The 20,048-nt window shown below is 42.1% G+C and overlaps 1 protein-coding gene across 1 annotated transcript in view; it reads left to right on the forward strand.

The window, feature by feature from the left end:
• The window catches only part of LOC106582018 (inactive phospholipase C-like protein 2), a 52,529-nt gene that overhangs the window by 16,787 nt on the left and 15,694 nt on the right, over positions 1-20,048 (forward strand). Inside the window, exon 2 of the mRNA XM_082962577.1 lies at positions 14,507-16,990. Coding sequence (XP_082818703.1) covers positions 14,507-16,990 — 2,484 coding nt within the window. The remainder of the gene's footprint in view (positions 1-14,506; positions 16,991-20,048) is intronic.

Below are 20,048 nucleotides of genomic sequence, written 5' to 3' on the forward strand. Positions count from 1 at the left end.
ACACACTAGTGATGTATTATCCATTGATTGCATCACTCAAATCACACTCTGTGTGAGGAGTGCATCGGGGCTTGACTGGAGCTAAATCAATCAATGTGGATTTGGGTAGCTTCAGGGGCTCTATCGACGTCCTGTTGCTGCAGCAGTTCTCTTATGACTGCCTGTCTCTGTTTTGTAAAGCCTGTCTGATTGGTAACCCAGCTTGGCCCTTTGTCATTCTGCTTTCCTAAAGCTGTATGTTCGTTATGAAATAAGAAGTGATTGGTGTAGTGCAGTGTTTCCCAAACTCTCCTCGGGACCCAAAGAGGTGCACTCTTTGGTTTTTGCCCTAGCACTACACGTCTGATTCAAATAATCATCAAGCTTTGATTATTTGAATCAACTGTGTAGTGCTAGGGCAAAAAACTAAACGTGCACCTCTTGGGGTCCCGAGGACAGAGGTTGGGAAACACTGGTGTAGTGGAAATGGCCCAATTCACTGGGGTTGGTAATTACTTAGTCTTAGAACACTCACCAGTCCACATGTGAATTTATGTATCACTATAGTCAATGTTTTTGAAGTAGCTGTGAACTAATTGAAATGGGCAATCTGAATACTGCAGTAGAAAAGAACCAGGCCTAGATAATTACCACAACAGGTGTGCCTTTTGTGTGAGGCACCCAGTGAGGAAACCATCAGCGTTTTGGAGCTGCTTCTGTGTTTACTGTTTTTGTTAGTTCACTTTTGGATTACAATTTCTTTCACCCGGGATGAGCTACTGAATAATAGGGACACATTACCAGCTGGCTTTTGTCCTGAGATTCTGTCCTCATCAGACGATATACTGCTGAAAACCCCCAGACCACGAGTCTGATTTCTAACTGAGGCTATGTGACTGTGCATCGGAGAAAGAGGGGGAGAAGGCGAAGTCGCCGTGCTCTGCTCCAAGGTCATTTCCTCTCCAATATGCATTTACTCGCCTCAAAATCGACGCGCTACAACTTCTGATTAGAACAAAAAAGGACTTCTCTGTCATTTCGGTTTCACTGAATCTTGGCTAAATGACGACACGCCTGAAGCTGCTGTGGCTCTACCAGGCTTCCAGCTATACCGGGCTGACAGTGTATCCGAGCTGTGCAAAAAATCCTATGGTGGCGCTGTATGCTTTTTACGTCAAACAACGTTTGTGCAATGATGTCACTTTACTGGCGAAATCTTGATCTCCTGACTTGATCTTCTGACTTCCTGATCTATTTTCATCAACTGCCATCCGTTTTATTCACCACGTCCCTGCCCCCCTTGTTTTGGGGTCCCCCCCCCCAGATAATTGTTATGTATAAAGACTTTTTAACAGGACATTCTACTCCAAAATGAATGAAAATACAATGATGCTGACACATCTAAAATATAATTTCCACCTCTAGAAATGATTCCAATTTTTGTTTGTTAGAATTATTTGAACATATTGGACCATGCGTATAGCCTATGCATGGTCCATATTATCAGGTATGCTAATAGCAATAAGCATTACCACCTGGAGTTGAGCTGTTGCGGTGACTGTATTACCGCCACACCGGCAGTCACGAAGGCAGTCAAATTCCATGGAATTAGGCTTCCCCAAGCTCTCATGCTGCTGATGGTCATTAGTAGCCTACCAAACTAGCTAACTGCCTAGTACTCAGCACTCGTTTGTCCCTCTAATCACTCTGACATCAATGCAAACGTAATCGAAAATCTAATCATGAGCTCATGTTGCGCATAATTTCTATAGGCTATGCAATTGCGTGTGAAAACAGTGATGACCTCTACTAAAAAGAGGAGTATCCTATCAGCTTTCTATAGGCTAGGCCTACTTTTTTTATTTCTCAACTTTCCTAATATTAAGCACAATGCTTATCTTTACAACAGGAGTATAGCCTACCTGGTTGGCATGAAAATGCACCATGGGCCAACAGGACAACAACCCTAAACACACAGCCAAGAAAACACAGGAGTGGCTTCGGGACAAGTCTCAATGTCCTTCAGTTGCCCAGCCAGAGCCCGGACTTGAACCCGATCGAACATCTCTGGAGAGACCTGAAAATAGCTGTATAGCGACGCTTCCCATCCAACCTGACAAAGTTTGAGAAGATCTGCAGACAAGAATTGGAGAAACTCCCCAAATACAGGTGTTCCATGCTTTTAGCATCATACTCAATAAGACTCGAGGCTGTAATCGCTGCCAAAGGTGCTTCAACAAAGTACTTTGTAAAGGTTTTGAATACTTATGTAAATGTAGCTTCAGAGCCGGTGTATTAGGATTCGATTTTGGTTTTGTATTTATGCTTTGCCTGTTTGTTTGTTGGAGGGTTTAGCGGGATTTCTTATAAGCGTCCGGATTAGTGTTCCGCTCCTTGAAAGCTGCAGCTCTAGCCTTTACCTCAGATGTTACCTGTAATCATGGCTTCTGGTTGGGATATGTACGTACAATCACTGTGCTCCTAGAAATATTAAGTATTCTAGCTTTATAACCTCAAATGTTTTTGTCTGTCTAACTGTGCACAGCACCATTTCTGAGTCAAATTCCTGTACAATCAAATGTACATGGTGAATAAAGGTGATTCTGATTCATTTTCCCCACAATTAACTTTCCTTAACACTAAAAGCATGCATTTTGCATGAAGAACATTTGTAAATGGGGTCTAGTTTCTTACAGAGAGAGCTGCAGAATGAGTTTTTATTTAGCCCTCCATTTTGAGAGAGACACCTGATCCTGGAGGTTAACCAGACATTGCAATATTCATTTCTGAAAGACCATGGTTTTAGCTTCAAAACAGGGTTTTTAAGATAATTCATATCAGTTCAGGCACACATAATTCAGGAAATCCTCTCCATGGCTCCCATGCTAGTTATCTATTTTATGGTTGATTTGACTCAGGTCTGATACCAAATTACAACGTGAACAGCTGGGCATTTGTCAGGTTCCTCAGTGGTATAACAGCCACATCCAGCATCAGTCCATAGTTTCCACCTAAAACAGGCTTTTACTCCATGTTTCCCACATCCAACACCCACCATGTTCCTAAATATGAAATATCCTTGAAAGCACTGTTTGCCAATGTGGTCAACCCTGGAAATAGCCTACCATAAACATATATGATATTTGCTGTGACTCCTAGCCTATTAATGCATCTAAATTACCCTTTTATATAGTAAAACCTAAGCCAGCATGGCTGACTCCTAATGGCTGTTTTCAGATGTGCTCTTTAAAATGTGACTATGGTCTCAATCTGCTCTGTGGATGTGAATGAACCCTGGTGTTTGGAGGTCAGAGTGGTAGATGAGGTTGCAGTCACAGAGTGGGGGGCACGAGCCTTCTCCACATAGGGAGGCTTCTTCACATTGTAGTCGGGGGAAAGTTCAGTCTGGGCTCAGGTATCAAAGCCAATGCTCTTTTCCCTTTTGAGCGTTTGATGTTATTGAGACGAGAGCCTGATAAGGGACAAAATGATGAGCAATATCCCCTTTATGCTATAATAAGATTTCAGATTACACATTTAGCTGCCAACCTATCTGCACTTCTGGAGTTTAGTGCTGTTGAATGTCCCTTGGTAACATTATCATTTGAATGATAATTTATAAAGTCAAATATCGGTGTTGAGAATTCTATAGTATTTAGCCTAGCATAGATGTAGACTAATACTGATGATCACATTATGCAGCAGTCGTGGTTGGTCTCTTGTGTGATGCTCTATACAATGCACTTGGTCTGGACTGTAATAGGTCCCCTGTGAATTCTTCAGACGTACAGACAGTCCTGAACTGCTCATTGAACCAGTAAAGGGGGTTTCAGTCTATTAGGGAATTCAGAATCCTACGGGAGTTTTTGGCAGCTGAACACACTCAAATGTAATGCAGGGAGACAAAAATACTCTCCAAATCTCCCCATGCCGCTAAGCCCTGCACAGGTTTAGCTAGGCCTATTGTTATTAAATTTATCGAACATCATGTCTCTGGGTATTTCTGGGAAAAGTAAAACCACAATCGATCTCTATGTGCAAAGTGACAAGAACTCCAGGTGTAGACCTTTGCAGAATCTGACCTGCCTATGTATTAGGCCTAAACATTTGCAAAGGAAATCAGGACATCCAGTATCTGGAAATAAAGGGAGAATTTCAATATCATTTCTCATACACTGGTGAGGTTGGCGTCTGCAACTTATGACCTATTTGGATTCCACAAATTGTCCAACACGCAAGAGTGAGTCAGTTGTGGACCTCTCAGCATGGTTGCTTTACCAACGCAGGCCTACGCGTGATGATAATTGGGCCTGTGTCATTCTTAATTACGACAGCACCTCAGATCAGCAGACTCCTGGGATTGTCTGGATACAGCATCATCGTAGAATAACAAAACACTGATTTTGTGTTGCTTCAGAAATTGGACATTTTTAATATCCAGTTAAAATCTATTAATGAAATGGATTGTGGACCAGTATGCTGGTAATAAAGTAAGAATCTCTGCTGAGCAAGTAGGCTAAATTGAAACATTGGAGATTGTATGGTTGTCGTTATCATCCCTAAAAAGTATGTTCTTGAGGATTTCCTTTTAGCATCAAGAAATGTTTCTCTTTCAGGATAATTTTGAGTCTTAATGAAATCATGTGTAAGTGACTAAAAACACCCTGCTGACTTTGGCCATTACATAAGACGCAGAATTATATTTTCAGGAAGGGGGGGGGGGGGGTTCTGTGGTATCGTTTTCTTGCTTGGGGAGCTGAAGCCAGTCCTCACTGAGCGCAAGAGGAAATCCTGATTAGCAGCCACACCTAAAGGCCAACACGAATGAAAACTCCTTCCAAAGATAAAGTCAAAATTCTTGTCCAGATCACATGGATTATCTTCAGTCATGCATTTTGGCTTTTTCTAAGCCTCAGGAAAGCTCCTCCAGAAGCACTTCTGTCTGGAGTGATGTACTTATTTTGAATAATTTACTTTTAGATTAGATCCTTCCTCACAGCACAGAGATGTATGTGAAACTCTGGTTAGGCTCTGCAGGGGGTAAAAATGAAGTGGTGGGGCCCTGAGATTGATTAGTACCCATTAAAGTACAGCCTGCCTTCTCTTCAATTACACCACAGAGCAAGGGTGAGAAAGTGTTCGATTAACATGGCCAGAGTCCTGTTACCAGATGTGACGTGTTGATACAAGAGATGAATGTGTCTCTGGAATGCCATGGCTTCAAGGAATAATACAGTTTTCATGGCTTCATGCTGCCAAACCCTGAATAATGTCATGGTTGAGACTTTCACCTGCATTTGTAGACTAGGTTAAATCTAACTCGTAAATTCCACACAGACTTTGCCTGCTGATAAGCTTGACTTTTAAGATTTTGCAGATGTAAAGGCCCTGATGTATCAAAGCTATAATGTTACTAACCATTTATGACAACCAGGCTAGCCGGGATGTACGACTATGATCCTAGTTGCCAAGAGCAAAAACTACCACTTTTCCTTTCCTTCTCAAAAGATGTCTTGGGGCTCTACAGACCCTGGTTCGATTCCAGGCTGTATCACAACCGGCCAGGATTGGGAGTTCCATAGGGCAGCGCACAATTGGCCCAGCGTCGTTAGGGTTCGGCCGGGGTAGGTCATCATTGTAAATAAGAATTTGTTCTTAACTGACTTGCCTAGTTAAATAAAGGCTTTTCCTGGAAATGCCAAAAGAATTGAAGGCACGAGTAACATTTTAAAGAGTTTATTCATGTCGAGACAATGTTTCTCCTAGCTAGGGCTGGGAATTCCCAGGGACCTCATGATTTACAGTGAGGGAAAAAAGTATTTGATCCCCTGCTGATTTTGTACGTTTGCCCACTGACAAAGAAATGATCGGTCTATAATTGTAATGGTAGGTTTATTTGAACAGTGGAGACAGAGTAACAGCAACACAAATCCAGAAAAACCCATGTCAAAAATGTTATAAATTGTTTTGCATTTTAATGAGGGAAATGAGTATTTGACCCCCTCTCAATCAGAAAGATTTCCTGCTCCCAGGTGTCTTTTATACAGGTAACGATCTGCGATTAGGAGCACACTCTTAAAGGGAGTGCTCCTAATCTCAGCTTGTTACCTGTATTAAGACACCTGTCCACAGAAGCAATCAATCAATCAGATTCCAAACTCTCCACCATGGCCAAGACCAAAGAGCTCTCCAAGGATGTCAGGGACAAGATTGTAGACCTACACAAGGCTGGAATGGGCTATAAGACCATCGCCAAGCAGCTTGGTGAGAAGGTGACAACAGTTGGTGCGATTACTCGCAAATGGAAGAAACACAAAAGAACTGTCAATCTCCCTCGGCCTGGGGCTCCATGCAAGATCTCACCTTGTGGAGTTGCAATGATCATGAGAACGGTGACGAATCAGCCCAGAAATACACGGGAGGGTCTTGTCAATGATCTTAAGGCAGCTGGGACCATAGTCACCAAGAAAACAATTGGTAACACACTACGCCGTGAAGGACTGAAATCCTGCAGCGCCCGCAAGGTCCCCCTTCTCAAGAAAGCACGTATACATGCCCGTCTGAAGTTTGCCAATGAACATCTGAATGATTCAGAGGACAACCGGGTGAAAGTGTTGTGGTCAAATGAGACCAAAATGGAGCTCTTTGGCATCAACTCAACTCGCCGTGTTTGGAGGAGGAATGCTGCCTATGACCCCAAGTACACCATCCCCACCGTCAAACATGGAGGTGGAAACATTATGCTTTGGGGGTGTTTTTCTGCTAAGGGGACAGGACAATTTCACCGCATCAAAGGGACGATGGACGGGGCCATGTACCGTAAAATCTTGGGTGAGAACCTCCTTCCCTCAGCCAGCGCATTGAAAATGGGTCGTGGATGGGTATTCCAGCATGACAATGACCCAAAACACATGGCCAAGGCAACAAAGGAGTGGCTCAAGAAGAAGCACATTAAGGTCCTGGAGTGGCCTAGCCAGTCTCCAGACCTTAATCCCATAGAAAATCTGTGGAGGGAGCTGAAGGTTCGAGTTGCCAAACGTCAGCCTCGAAACCTTAATGACTTGGAGAAGATCTGCAAAGAGGAGTGGGACAAAATCCCTCCTGAGATGTGTGCAAACCTGGTGGCCAACTACAAGAAACGTCTGACCTCTGTGATTGCCAACAAGGGTTTTGCCACCAAGTACTAAGTCATGTTTTGCAGAGGGGTCAAATACTTATTTCCCTCATTAAAATGCAAATCAATTTATAACATTTTTGACATGTGTTTTTCTTGTTTTGTTGGTTGTTATTCTGTCTCTCACTGTTCATATAAACCTACCATTAAATTTATAGACTGATAATTTCTTTGTCAGTGGGCAAACGTACAAAATCAGCAGGGGATCATATACCTTTTTCCCTCACTGTAGATATTATCACAATACTTAGGTGCCGATGTGTTGCGATTCTATGTATCACAGTTCTATGTGTTGTGATTCGATACTGTGATTTTATTGTGATTTGATGTTTCAAACACATTGCTCACTACATGTCTGCTGCAGAGGGACAGTAGAAAGCCATGAGAGGTAAAAGTACACAAAACATGTTGGCTCACCATTTAAAACAATGAAAAATATGGGGAACTAGTTATAGGATGATATACCAGAGTTTTGGGGCAGGTACAACTGACTAGCGATCGCTGACATTACAAATCGATACTTGGCGTCACAGTTTCAATATAAAATCGCAAAATATTGCGATAATCTACTGTATTAATGTTTTTTCCTTATCCACAGCATACGCTTGTGGATGAGTTTGTTTAAATCTAATGCAGTGTTGGCCAATATTTTTATAGTGCGCTTCTCAATCTAGAATTTGGCGTTTTGAAACAAATAGTGATGCAACAGTCCTCCTTCTTTTTTTTTTTTTTTACGCACAAAGCCAAGCCAAATTTATAATGACAGGGTATTCTTTTTTTTTTATTTTTTTTTTCTTCTTTCAACTAATTTCTCTGTGACTGGCTTTGTTAAAACAGCTATGATGAGCTGTTATGCAATGTATAACGTGTAAAGATGTGCTAATGTATAACGTGTAAAGATGTGCTAATGTATAACGTGTAAAGATGTGCTAATGTATAGGTTGTAAAAGAAAGATGTGCTGATTTCATTTATCTACAAGACCAGACGAGTGGGGGTTACAGTGAAGTTTAGACCTCTGCCAGTAATGGTGTTAAACAAAATAGCTCACCAGTAGTTCTTCATCACAATCGCCACTTATTCATATGAAATACTGAAGCTTTCTCAAAGGTAGAAGATTCATAGGCTACAATCTGTGGACCATACCTCCCAGACATGTTTACAATGGTTTACGTTTTGGAATCCGGTCATACAATTGAGTTGTAGGCCTATAGAGTGTATTGGAGGATCTTTTCATTTCTCTGTGACGAAGTCCTATATTTCTGAACATGTCTCCCAGCACTGTGTTGAACATGAAATCCTTTGAGTTGTACCTTTTTTAATCCTCTGTGTACACCGGCAGACTATAGAATGAAAGAAAAGCTCTAGCCCTGCCTGCAGAGAGGCTTGTCTGTCTTTTAAAGTGCATTCATGGCTCAATGTGGCCTTCCCTTTTGTCTCATTTCAACCTCAAGGATGAGAATGAGGGGCAGGAAGTAGCCGACTAGAATAGATAAAATGTCAGGATGCTGTTGCTATTCTTTCACCAGGATGAGGAACCACAGCATCAGACGGGTCAACACTTTCATATACCGTACTAAAGAAAATATTTGACCTTGCCTACTATTGTTTGTAGGCTATGAAGTCTGTAGTGTACTCACAGCCTGTGATTCTTATTTAGCTAAATCTTATAGCATAATAGATTTGGTGTCCACACCTCAAGTGTTACAACGAAATCAACTGAAACTCTAGGCTATGCAACTGTTTTGACAAAAATGTGATTCTAATTTTCTTCATCAGCAAAGCATGTTAGAATTTCTACTCAAACTAGCTTGGCATTCAACATGGTTGATAGGAATACATTGTCAAAAAATATATAAATGCAAAGAATGCAAAGATTTTGTTGAGTTACACTTCATATAAGGAAATCAGTCATTTGAAATGAATTTATTAGGCCCTAATCTATGGATTTCACATGACTGGGAATATAGATATGAATCAGTTGGTCACAGACACCTTAACAAAGGTAAGGGTGTGGATCAGAAAACCAGTCAGTATCTGGTGTGACCACCAATTGCCTCACAACGTGACAAATCTCCTTTGCATAGAGTTGATCAGACTTGATTGTGGAATGTTGTCCCACTCTTCAGTGGCTGTGCAAAGTTGTTGGAAATTGGCGGAAACTGGAACACGCTGTCGTACACGTCTATCCAGAGCATCCCAAACCTGCTCAGTGGGTGATGTGTGGTGAGTATGCTGGCCATGGAAGAACTGGGACATTTCAGCTTCCAGGAATTGTGTACAGATCCTTGTGACATATGGCTGTGCATTATCATGCTGAAACATAAGGTGATGGTGGTGATGAATGGCACAACAATTGTATTTATTTATTTTTATTTCACCTTTATTTAACCAGGTAGGCAAGTTGAGAACAAGTTCTCATTTACAATTGCGACCTGGCCAAGATAAAGCAAGCAGTTTGACACATACAACAACACAGAGTTACACATGGAGTAAAACAAACATACAGTCAATAATATAGTAGAAAAATAAGTGTTTTACATTTATTATTATTATTTTTTTAACCTTTATTTAACTAGGCAAGTCAGTTAAGAACAAATTCTTATTTTCAATGACGGCCTAGGAACAGTGGGTTAACTGCCTTGTTCAGGGGCAGAACGACATATTTTAACCTTGTCAGCTCGGGGATTCGATGTAGCAACCTTTCGGTTACTAGTCCAATGCTCTAACCACTAGGCTACCTGCTGCAAAGTGAGTAAATGAGGTGAGATAAGGGAGGTAAAGGCAAAAAAGGCCATGGTGGCGAAGTAAATACAATATAGCAAGTAAAACACTGGAATGGTAGATTTGCGGTGGAAGAAAGTGCAAAGTAGAAATAATGGGGAGCAAAATAAATAAATAAATAAATAAATAAATAAATAAATACAGTAGGGGAAGAGGTAGTTGTTTGGGCTAAATTATAGATGGCCTATGTACAGCTGCAGTAATCTGTGAGCTGCTCTGACAGCTGGTGCTTCAAGCTAGTGAGGGAGATAAGTGTTTCCAGTTTTAGAGATTTTTGTAGTTCGTTTCAATCATTGGCAGCAGAGAACTAGAAGGAGAGGCGGCCGAAGGAGGAATTGGCTTTGGGGGTGATCAGAGAGATATATATATATATACCTACCTACCTGCTGGAGCGCGTGCTACAGGTGGGTGCTGCTATGGTGACCAGCGAGCTGAGATAAGGGGGAACTTTACCTAGCATGATGATGACCTGGAGCCAGTGGGTTTGGCGACGAGTATGAAGTGAGGGCCAGCCAACGAGAGCGTACAGGTCGCAGTGGTGGGTAGTATATGGAGCTTTGGTGACAAAACGGATGGCACTGTGATAGACTGCATCCAGCTTGTTGAGTAGAGTGTTGGAGGCTATTTTGTAAATGACATCGCCGAAGTCGAGGATCGATAGGATGGTCAGTTTTACGAGGGTATGTTTGGCAGCATGAGTGAAAGATGCTTTGTTGTGAAATAGGAAGCCAATTCTAGATTTAACTTTGGATTGGAGACGTTTGATGTGAGTCTGGAAGGCGGGTTTACAGTCTAACCAGACACCTAGGTATTTGTAGTTGTTCACATGTTCTAAGTATTCTAACAATGGGCCTCAGGATCTCTTCACGGTATCTCTGTGCATTCAAATTACCATTGATACAATCTGTAGCTTATGCCTGCCCATACCACAACCCAACCGCCAGCATGGGGCACTCTGTTCATAAAGTTGACATCGGCAAACCGCTCGTCACACAACGTCATACACTTGGTCTGCGGTTGTAAGGCCGGTTGGACGTACTACCAAATTCTCTAAAACGACATTGGAGGCAACTTATGGTAGAGAAATTAATATTAAATTCTCTGGCAACAGCTCTGGTGGACATTCCTGCAGTCAGCATGCCAATTGCACACTCCCTCAACTTGAGACATCTGTGGCATTGTGTTGTGTGACGAACCTGTGTAATGATCATGCTGTTTAATCAGCTTCTTGATATGCCACACCTGGCAGGTGGATGGATTATCTTGGCAAAGGAGAAATGCTCACAGGGATATAAACAAATTTGTGCACAAAATCTGAGCGAAATAAGCTTGTGTGTATGGGACATTTCTGGGATCTTTTGTTTTGGCTCATGAAACATGGGACCAACACTTTACATGTTGCGTTTTATATTTTTTGTTCCGTATATATTTGGTGGTGCTCATAGTCAATCATAAACTTACATTTTCAGCAGTTAATGTCTGTCATTCAACTCTGTCTAGAAAAAGGGTAGTCAGATTTTTCTTGACCCAAAGGTAATACATTTTCAATGGACTTTGCCCTGGGGGTGAAGCACATAGACTTTCATGAGAGCCATTACTCTTAGTAAGTGCACACAAGCGTGGACAAGATCACATGGCAGGCCTTGGGACATTGAACATCGCAGGCCATTTGATCAGGAATGGCAGTGCGTTCGTTGCAGGACGATGGGCGCTGAAGGCTTCCCCACATCTATAGCGCCATATGCATGCTGTTTATTTCAGTATAAACAACTTACACGAGAACCAGCAGCACGCTTGTCTATGTATTTTGAATGCCCATTTTAAACTTCCAATTGGCCTTAAAAAAAGGCATCCAAAATATTGGGTGAAAACAAATTGGAACCGCTTAGTAATGTCATGAATCTTTTCATCAGCAAATGGAAATGGAATCTATTCATTCATAAGTCAGGCACTTTCAGCATGCATTGAAGGCTTCACCTGATGCTAGTCAATTGATGCAGAATTCATGTTTTATTTAGTTCAGCTTGAATGTGGAAAGGTTGAAAATAAAGGTGCTGGAACACAATGACACGGACTACTTGGGAAATGTCACGCACGTGGCCAATACACTACTAGATCCTTTTTAGGGGGGGGGACTCATTGTGGTTCACCCATAATGCACTGTGACAGGCACCTTAAGTCGAGCAACACAATTGTTGAAGGAGATCCTTCAAGGTAACGGTCCTCAGTTCTCAAGAAAAATAGAAGGGGTTGGGGGGAGTTAGGAAAGACGTATACACAAGATATGTCAACAACCAGTGTTTTTCACATCATGTGACGCACCATAAATGGTATGCTGCTCTCAACTTTGCTTTGACCTCTTTGTTAGCATCTCATCAAACCAGTTTATTGGATGCGTACACAGTTTAGCAGATGTAATAGTGGGTTCAGTGAAATGCTTATGTTACTAGCGCCTAACAATGCAGTAAAATGTCAAATAATCCTCCAAAAAACAAACAAGATATCAACAAATGTCGGAACGAACCTGAATAGCACTGTAACAGTAATCCAAATGCAATTTATATGCATGTACACTTGATGAATTTAAACAAGATATACTAAGAATGATATGTACAGCAGTAGATACTGTATATTAGAGTGAGAAATTATGATGCATTAATTAACCCATGCTGAAACATGCTCTTTTAACAATTGTTTATGTTCCCCCTAAAGTTATTTTAAGCTCTCTACAGCCTATAGTTTCAGTTTGAAGCACTTATCCAAGGTCAAATATTTAGACACTAGGATAGCTTGGCAACATTCCTTCGAGGATGTAATTCATCTTAAAATGGTGTGCTGCCTGCGCCCCATTTAAAAAGACAGGTAGCCGACCGGTAGCCTTCAGGTATCATGTGTAGCTTGTTGTTTATGTTGGCCAATCGAAGTGGCAAAGAGGCTCAACATGTAGCAAGTGGAGTGAGAGTTCACTAATTCAATGCAAGATGGAATACAATTATGGAATTAACAGTTTGCAAAATGAGAAGGAGTAGGAGTAGGCTACAACGAGCAACCAACAAGTAGGATATTGTTTTATCGGAATGGGGTTGGGGAGAAAGCCCGGCATTTAGCCTAGCTAACTATAGCTTCTCTAGGCTACTCCAGTCAAGACAGGTACTGTTGTATGGGATGATAAATAATATTGTGGCTGCTACAAGTTAGCTAGTTTTGGCTGTAGCCGAGATGTCTCTCGCTCTCTCTCTTTCTTTCTCCTCTCCAGTTTCTTAATATTCCAGTCTCTGACATTGCTCGTTCTGATATTTATTTTTCTGGATTGTCTTTTTTATATTTTTTATTTCTAGGTATTACTGCACTGTTGGAGCTAGAAACGCAAGCATTCCGCTGCACCTACGATAACATCTGCAAATCTGTGTACACAACCAATAAAATGTTGTTTGAGCCTCTCTCCCTCGCGCAGCAGCAATGCTCAGGTTAAAAACGTACACGTATTTAGAATATCCAAATAAATGAAAAAAATTCATGATACTATTCATATAGTGAAATTATTTCAAATCCCCATCCCTACTGCCTATCCCAACTGATTATATCCCATATACTGGCCGCTTCCTCTTTGATCGGAGTGTGACTTGCTTCCCCAGAGTCAAGAATTTAACAGCACGCATTTCACAGGAATGTTTTAATTATTTTATTTTATTGAGCCAAGTTTAGTTCGATAGTTCTCTCCCTCTGGGCTCTGAGAGGTAGGGCTGAAAAGGAAACATTGATGACCTCTAGACCATAAAGGCCTGCAGCAACATGGACAAAGAGAATTAGCAGGCTACCATACCACTGCATTATGCCCAGTATTTGAACATTATGTTTTATACTTCACAATGCTCTTCGTGGCTATTTTAAGAAATTATCAATTTTTTTTGGTCCTTCTGAAACTAATGAATCATAACTTAGTTAATACATAGTTTCTCTGGGGTTAAGCCTGAAAGGTAAAATACTGTTTAATAGAGATTGCTCACAATTTTAAATGTTTTTATTTTTTCCATTTAACCTTTATTTGACTAAGCTAGTCAGTTAAGAACAAATAATTATTTACACTGACAACCCACTGTAGGCCAACTGTCTTGTTCAGGGGCAGAATGACAGATTTTTTTTATTTTTTTTACCTTGTCAGCTCGGGGATTCGATCCAGCAACCTTTTGGTCACTGGCCCAACACTCTAACCACTAGGCTACCTGCTGCTCCAAAAGAATTGCAGTTAGAAGTCAAACACTGACATTAGGCAGCTCCAATCATCAAGGAATGCTAAGTTGTAACAGATTTCATAGCAAATGGTAGTGAAATAATCAACCCATTTCAATAGGCAGACACATGCGCAAATGCTTTGTCATACAGTCAGGAATACTCCCACTTTTTCAGTTGGCCTATAGTATATCTCATAAATTAAATATTTTGCTTCCAGCTCAGAGAAGTGATTGAAAGAGTATTCAGCCCCTCTTTTTACCTCTAAATCTAAAGTGATTTACTTATTTTCTACTGGTTTACAGAACAGGTATTCAGGTTTTTGCTTTTCTCTTCCTCAGGATGGCTCGAGGCTGCACAAAGAGAGGAAGAAGACGGTTTCGTTCAGCAGCATGCCCACTGAGAAGAAGATCAGCAGTGCGAGCGACTGCATCAACGCCATGGTGGACGGCTCTGAACTGAAGAAGGTCCGCTCCAACTCCCGCGTTTACCACCGCTACTTCCTCCTGGACGCGGACATGCAGTCTCTAAGGTGGGAACCCTCCAAAAAAGAGTCAGAGAAAGCCAAAATTGATGTCAAGTCCATCAAAGAGGTGCGGACAGGGAAAAACACAGAAACGTTTAGGACCAACGGAATATATGATCAGATATCAGAGGACTGTGCCTTCTCAATCATCTATGGGGAGAACTATGAGTCTTTGGACTTGGTTGCAAACTCTGCCGATATGGCCAACATATGGGTGACCGGGCTTAGATACCTGATATCCTATGGGAAACACACACTGAATATGATTGAGAGCAACCAGAACAACATGCGCTCCTCCTGGCTCGGTGACCTCTTTGAGCAGGCTGATGCAAACAACAGCAAGCACATCAGTCTATGTGCTGCCGTGCAGCTAATTAAAAACCTAAACCCTGGACTCAAAAACGTTAAGATTGAACTCAAGTTTAAAGAGTTTCACAAATCTAAAGATACGGTGGGATGTGGTGTGACTAAGGAGGAGTTCATTGAAGTCTTTCATGACCTTTGCACAAGACCAGAAATGTATTTCCTTCTTGTCCAGTTCTCTAGCAACAAGGAATTTCTAGATACCAAGGACTTAACTATGTTTCTGGAGGCTGAGCAGGGTATGGCACAAGTAAGTGAAGACACCAGTCTGGAGGTCATTCAGAGGTATGAACCTTCCAAAGAGGGGCAGCTCAAGGGCTGGCTCTCCCTTGATGGGTTTACCAATTATCTTATGTCGCCAGAGTGCCACATCTTTGACCCTGAACAAAAAACAGTGTGTCAGGACATGAACCAGCCCTTGTCCCACTATTACATCAACGCTTCCCACAACACATACCTGATCGAGGATCAGTTTAGAGGCCCCTCTGACATTACAGGGTACATCCGTGCCCTCAAAATGGGCTGTCGTAGTGTAGAACTAGATGTCTGGGATGGACCAGATAATGAGCCTGTCATTTACACTGGCCACACAATGACCTCGCAGATAGTCTTCTGCAGTGTCTGTGACATCATCAACAAATATGCCTTTGTTGCATCTGACTTTCCCCTGATATTGTGTCTGGAGAACCACTGCTCCTTAAAGCAGCAGAAGGTCATGTTTCAGCACTTGAAAAAGATTCTTGGTGATAAGATTTACATGGATCCACCTTCACCTGAGGACAGCTACCTGCCCTCACCCTTTGACCTCAAGTGTAAGATCCTGCTGAAGGGGAAGAAGCTGGGCACGACTTGCATTAGCTCAGAGGGCGAAGTGACTGATGAGGATGAGGGGGCTGAGATGTCCCAAAGAATGAACATTGAAGCCGACGAACAACAGAGCATCCCACTGAAAAAGTTCCAGCTGTCCAAGGACCTCTCTGACCTGGTAACGTTGTGTAAATCGATTGCGTTCAAAGACTTCCCAACAGCTTTCCAAAGCCAGAAGCACTGGGAACTTTGCTCGTTCAATGAGGTCTTTGCCAGTCGCTGTGCCAATGACTTCCCAGGCGACTTTGTTAACTACAACAAGAAATTATTGGCGAGAGTCTACCCCAGCCCAATGCGGATCGACTCCAGTAACATGAACCCTCAGGACTTCTGGAAGTGTGGTTGCCAGATCGTGGCAATGAACTACCAGACCCCCGGCCTGATGATGGACCTAAACATTGGCTGGTTCCGTCAGAATGGGAACTGTGGTTATGTGCTGCGACCAGCCATAATGAGGGAGCAGGTGTCATATTTCAGTGCCAACACCAAAGACTCAGTACCTGGTGTGTCTCCTCAGCTCTTGCACATAAAGATCATAAGTGGACAAAACTTCCCCAAACCCAAAGGCTCAGGCTCCAAAGGAGATGTTGTTGACCCTTATGTCTATGTGGAGATCCATGGCATCCCTGCTGATTGTGCAGAGCAAAGGACTAAAACTGTCAATCAGAATGGGGAGAACCCACTGTTTGACGAAAGCTTTGAGTTTCAGATAAACCTACCTGAGTTGGCCATGGTGCGCTTCGTGGTGCTTGATGATGACTACATTGGCGACGAGTTCATCGGCCAGTACACAATCCCCTTCGAGTGTCTCCAGCCAGGATTCCGGCACATACCGTTACAATCGCTAACGGGGGAAGTCCTTCCCCACGCCTGGCTATTCGTCCATGTGGCCATCACCAACCGACGGGGCGGGGGCAAGCCTCACAAGAGGGGACTGTCTGTGCGTAAGGGCAAGAGAAGTCGGGAGTATGCCACCATGAGAGTGCTGGTCATCAAGGCTGTGGACGACATCTTCAAGACAGCCATACTGCCACTGAGGGAAGCCACCGACCTCAGAGAAAACATGCAGGTAAGGGAGTGAACATTATTTGTAATAAGGGTTACATGGAGAAAATCGGACCTCTCTGAAATGAAAAATATATTTGACCTAATCCCTTACTGAACGTAATTTTTTATTTTTTATAAGTGACCATCCCCTATACCCAAAATAGTAATTAAAACAAAGTGGATAGCAGAGAACATGTCTACTGTTTACCCTCACGTCTTGGACTGACCAGAGCATCACATGGCAACGCAGGAATTCTTTATAGCGCACAGGGCTGAGGGCCAGAAAGTTGTGGGCTCACAGACCACCATGGACAACAGTAGAAGTGGAAAGATCTCCTTTATAGTAAAAGCATTGCATGAATCTATTATTGTATTTGCAGGTCTGAGATTTTATTTTCCTTTTTATAAAAATGTCAGGCAATTCTACAATTCTACATAATCTTTTTTAATACCACACAAATTACCAAAATTGCAGGCTAAGAATGGACTGAGCGATAGCTTATGTGTTCATCTTATCATATTTCTCCAATGCCAAATCGGTGTACTTGGTTTGCAACAAAGCTGTCCCTGTTTGCAAATGATTAGGAATCTGATCGTGGTTCTTTTAAAAGTTAGGCCTACCTTTCCACCCCAGACAGAGTAGGCCTACCTTTCCACCCCAGACAGAGTAGGCCTACCTTTCCACCCCAGACAGAGTAGGCCTACATTTCCACCCCAGACAGAGTAGGCCTACATTTCCACCCCAGACAGAGTAGGCCTACCTTTCCACCCCAGACAGAGTAGGTCTACCGACACATACAAATGTAAGCTTTAACTGCTGGCTACTTTTCTTCTGTGGCTTAACCCAACAAGAGATGGTCAGAAGTGTTTCCCTAAAAGCTGTCTGGGTTTAATCATCTTCTATTGTACATGGTGAACAGCTTAATCGATTGATAGTGACAGAATTAGATTACTTCCCAATCAAAGTCTGTTTTGTCTCATCGGCTATAGAAGGTTGTAGCTCAGCCTCTTAATGTCAAAGAAAGGATGCATCGGAGTCACGTCTTTCCTGGGTATTTTACAGCTTGTTTCTAGCATAAAACATTGCGGACCAAAGCACTGTTATCGATCACTTTATATAATCGGATCCCATTTAATTTTCTTCAAAATCTTAAGCTAACAAGGGGTAGGCCTGTGCTTTTTGCCATTTAAAAAAATAATAGATATCCTCTCAATTCGAGTGTTGGTTTTAACTTAACAGCCCTTCACTGACACAGGGTAGGATATTTAAAGAATGCATGATGGGTGGAGGAATTGACTGACAAATCTATGGCTATTGCCGCCTACAGCCTAATTTCGTCTGTCAGACAGGTAGGCCTGAGTAACCATGGTGTAAATTTCGATCCATCCCTAAGGATTGACTTGTGAGACATCACCAATTTATTCCTAGTTTCTATTGGCCAGGCTAGCCTACATTATGTCATATTTTGGGGGGAATGTGCATGCTTTAATAAAGTCGTGGATGACTCGTTTTGAATCCAAGTTTATTTACTCACCCGCCTACATAGGAATGTTTTTGTTAGAATATGAACACTGACCCCTAGTGTCAAGCGGGGATCACAGTGAGATTTACTACAAAGACTGTGTAGCATCTAAAATAAAGGCCTTTTTGGCAAGAGAAAACAAAGCCACCAAACTTGATTTAATCAGATTTGATCTAATCCATGTGTATTGCACAACAGTCGAGACAGACTCAAGGAGACTTCGAAGCTCAGAGCCAGACTGGTGACATTCCCACTGGAGCACTGAGGCCTGGGGTTGATTCAGATATCCAGGTAGTGGCTTATGAGCATACCTTCTAATATAGAAAATGGAAAACGTGTTACGTAATACTGCACTGTGGCGCTTATGGGCTTGTCAGTAATAATTCTAGAAGGAGATTACTGTATGCTGTCTAAAGGACAGATTACCACAAATTATGTCGAAGTGGAGTGGAAACGAGACTAGTGCGTCACCAATTTTCAAAATATCAAAAAACGGATATGGTGTTTTACTTCAAATTTGCACTTAGTAAACTGTTAGCAGCAATGATCAATCTTTTATTGCTTGAAACAGGACATAACTGAAAGATATATCGACCAAAAGATGAACAGTAGGCTATTGTTACCCACTACCCACATGACAATTTGACTGTTCAGACTATCCACCTACATCTGCTTTTGTGCATTCCTGTGTGCTCACTAGGTTCCCACTGGGCCCCCCATGAGCTAGCCTACTTCAAACAGCTGGTCTTTTCTGGTCTGAAGCAATACTGAGAAATGTGCCAGAAGGAAGTTGCATAGTCGATTGTTCCCCCACTGTGTGGTTGGTCTTTTGTGGTGCATTATGCATTGTGTATTAGGGTTTATTTTGGTCGCTCTGTTTACATTGCAGTCATTATGTGATAACAGGCCACTGTCCCTGAGACTAACACATCTTGGGCGTTCTCTCTGTGGCTGTTTGTCCTCCCGGTTGTTTACACACTGTTTAAATTGGGCCTTTCACAGGAAGGTGTGTGTGTGTGTGTGTGTGTGTGTGTGTGTGTGTGTGTGTGTGTGTGTGTGTGTGTGTGTGTGTGTGTGTGTGTGTGTGTGTGTGTGTGTGTGTGTGTGTGTGTGTGTGTGTGTGTGTGTGTGTGAGAGATCGAATCACTAACAAAAACCAACAAAGGTTCTTGGAGGTAAGAAGTACTCGTAACCACTTCCTATCACAGGGTGTTTCTCTGTACTTGTACTTCTCGCCTGTTAATTAGTAACTACATAGGCCACATTAACTTAGGTAACTTAACAGAGCTCAGTTGGTATTTTCTACGTTAGATAATTGAAAACATTAGGAATCATCTAATCACTGATCTTCATTCATAATGAACCAGCTGAATGAGATAATTACTCAAGTGAACTTTGTCACAGCAGTTAGCTTTATCTTAAATGACAAAAAACCAAACTGAAATGAAAACAAATGGGAACTCTGAACTGTAATAATTCACTTGTCATTCATGCCCTAGTACCCTTGAGGCTAATACTGTTTTGCAACTTTGTCTGCAATAGGGGTGTGAATGTTTT

Source organism: Salmo salar, chromosome 02 (genome assembly GCF_965601325.2).
Source record: "Salmo salar chromosome 02, fSalSal1, whole genome shotgun sequence".
NCBI classification, from domain to species: domain Eukaryota; kingdom Metazoa; phylum Chordata; class Actinopteri; order Salmoniformes; family Salmonidae; genus Salmo; species Salmo salar.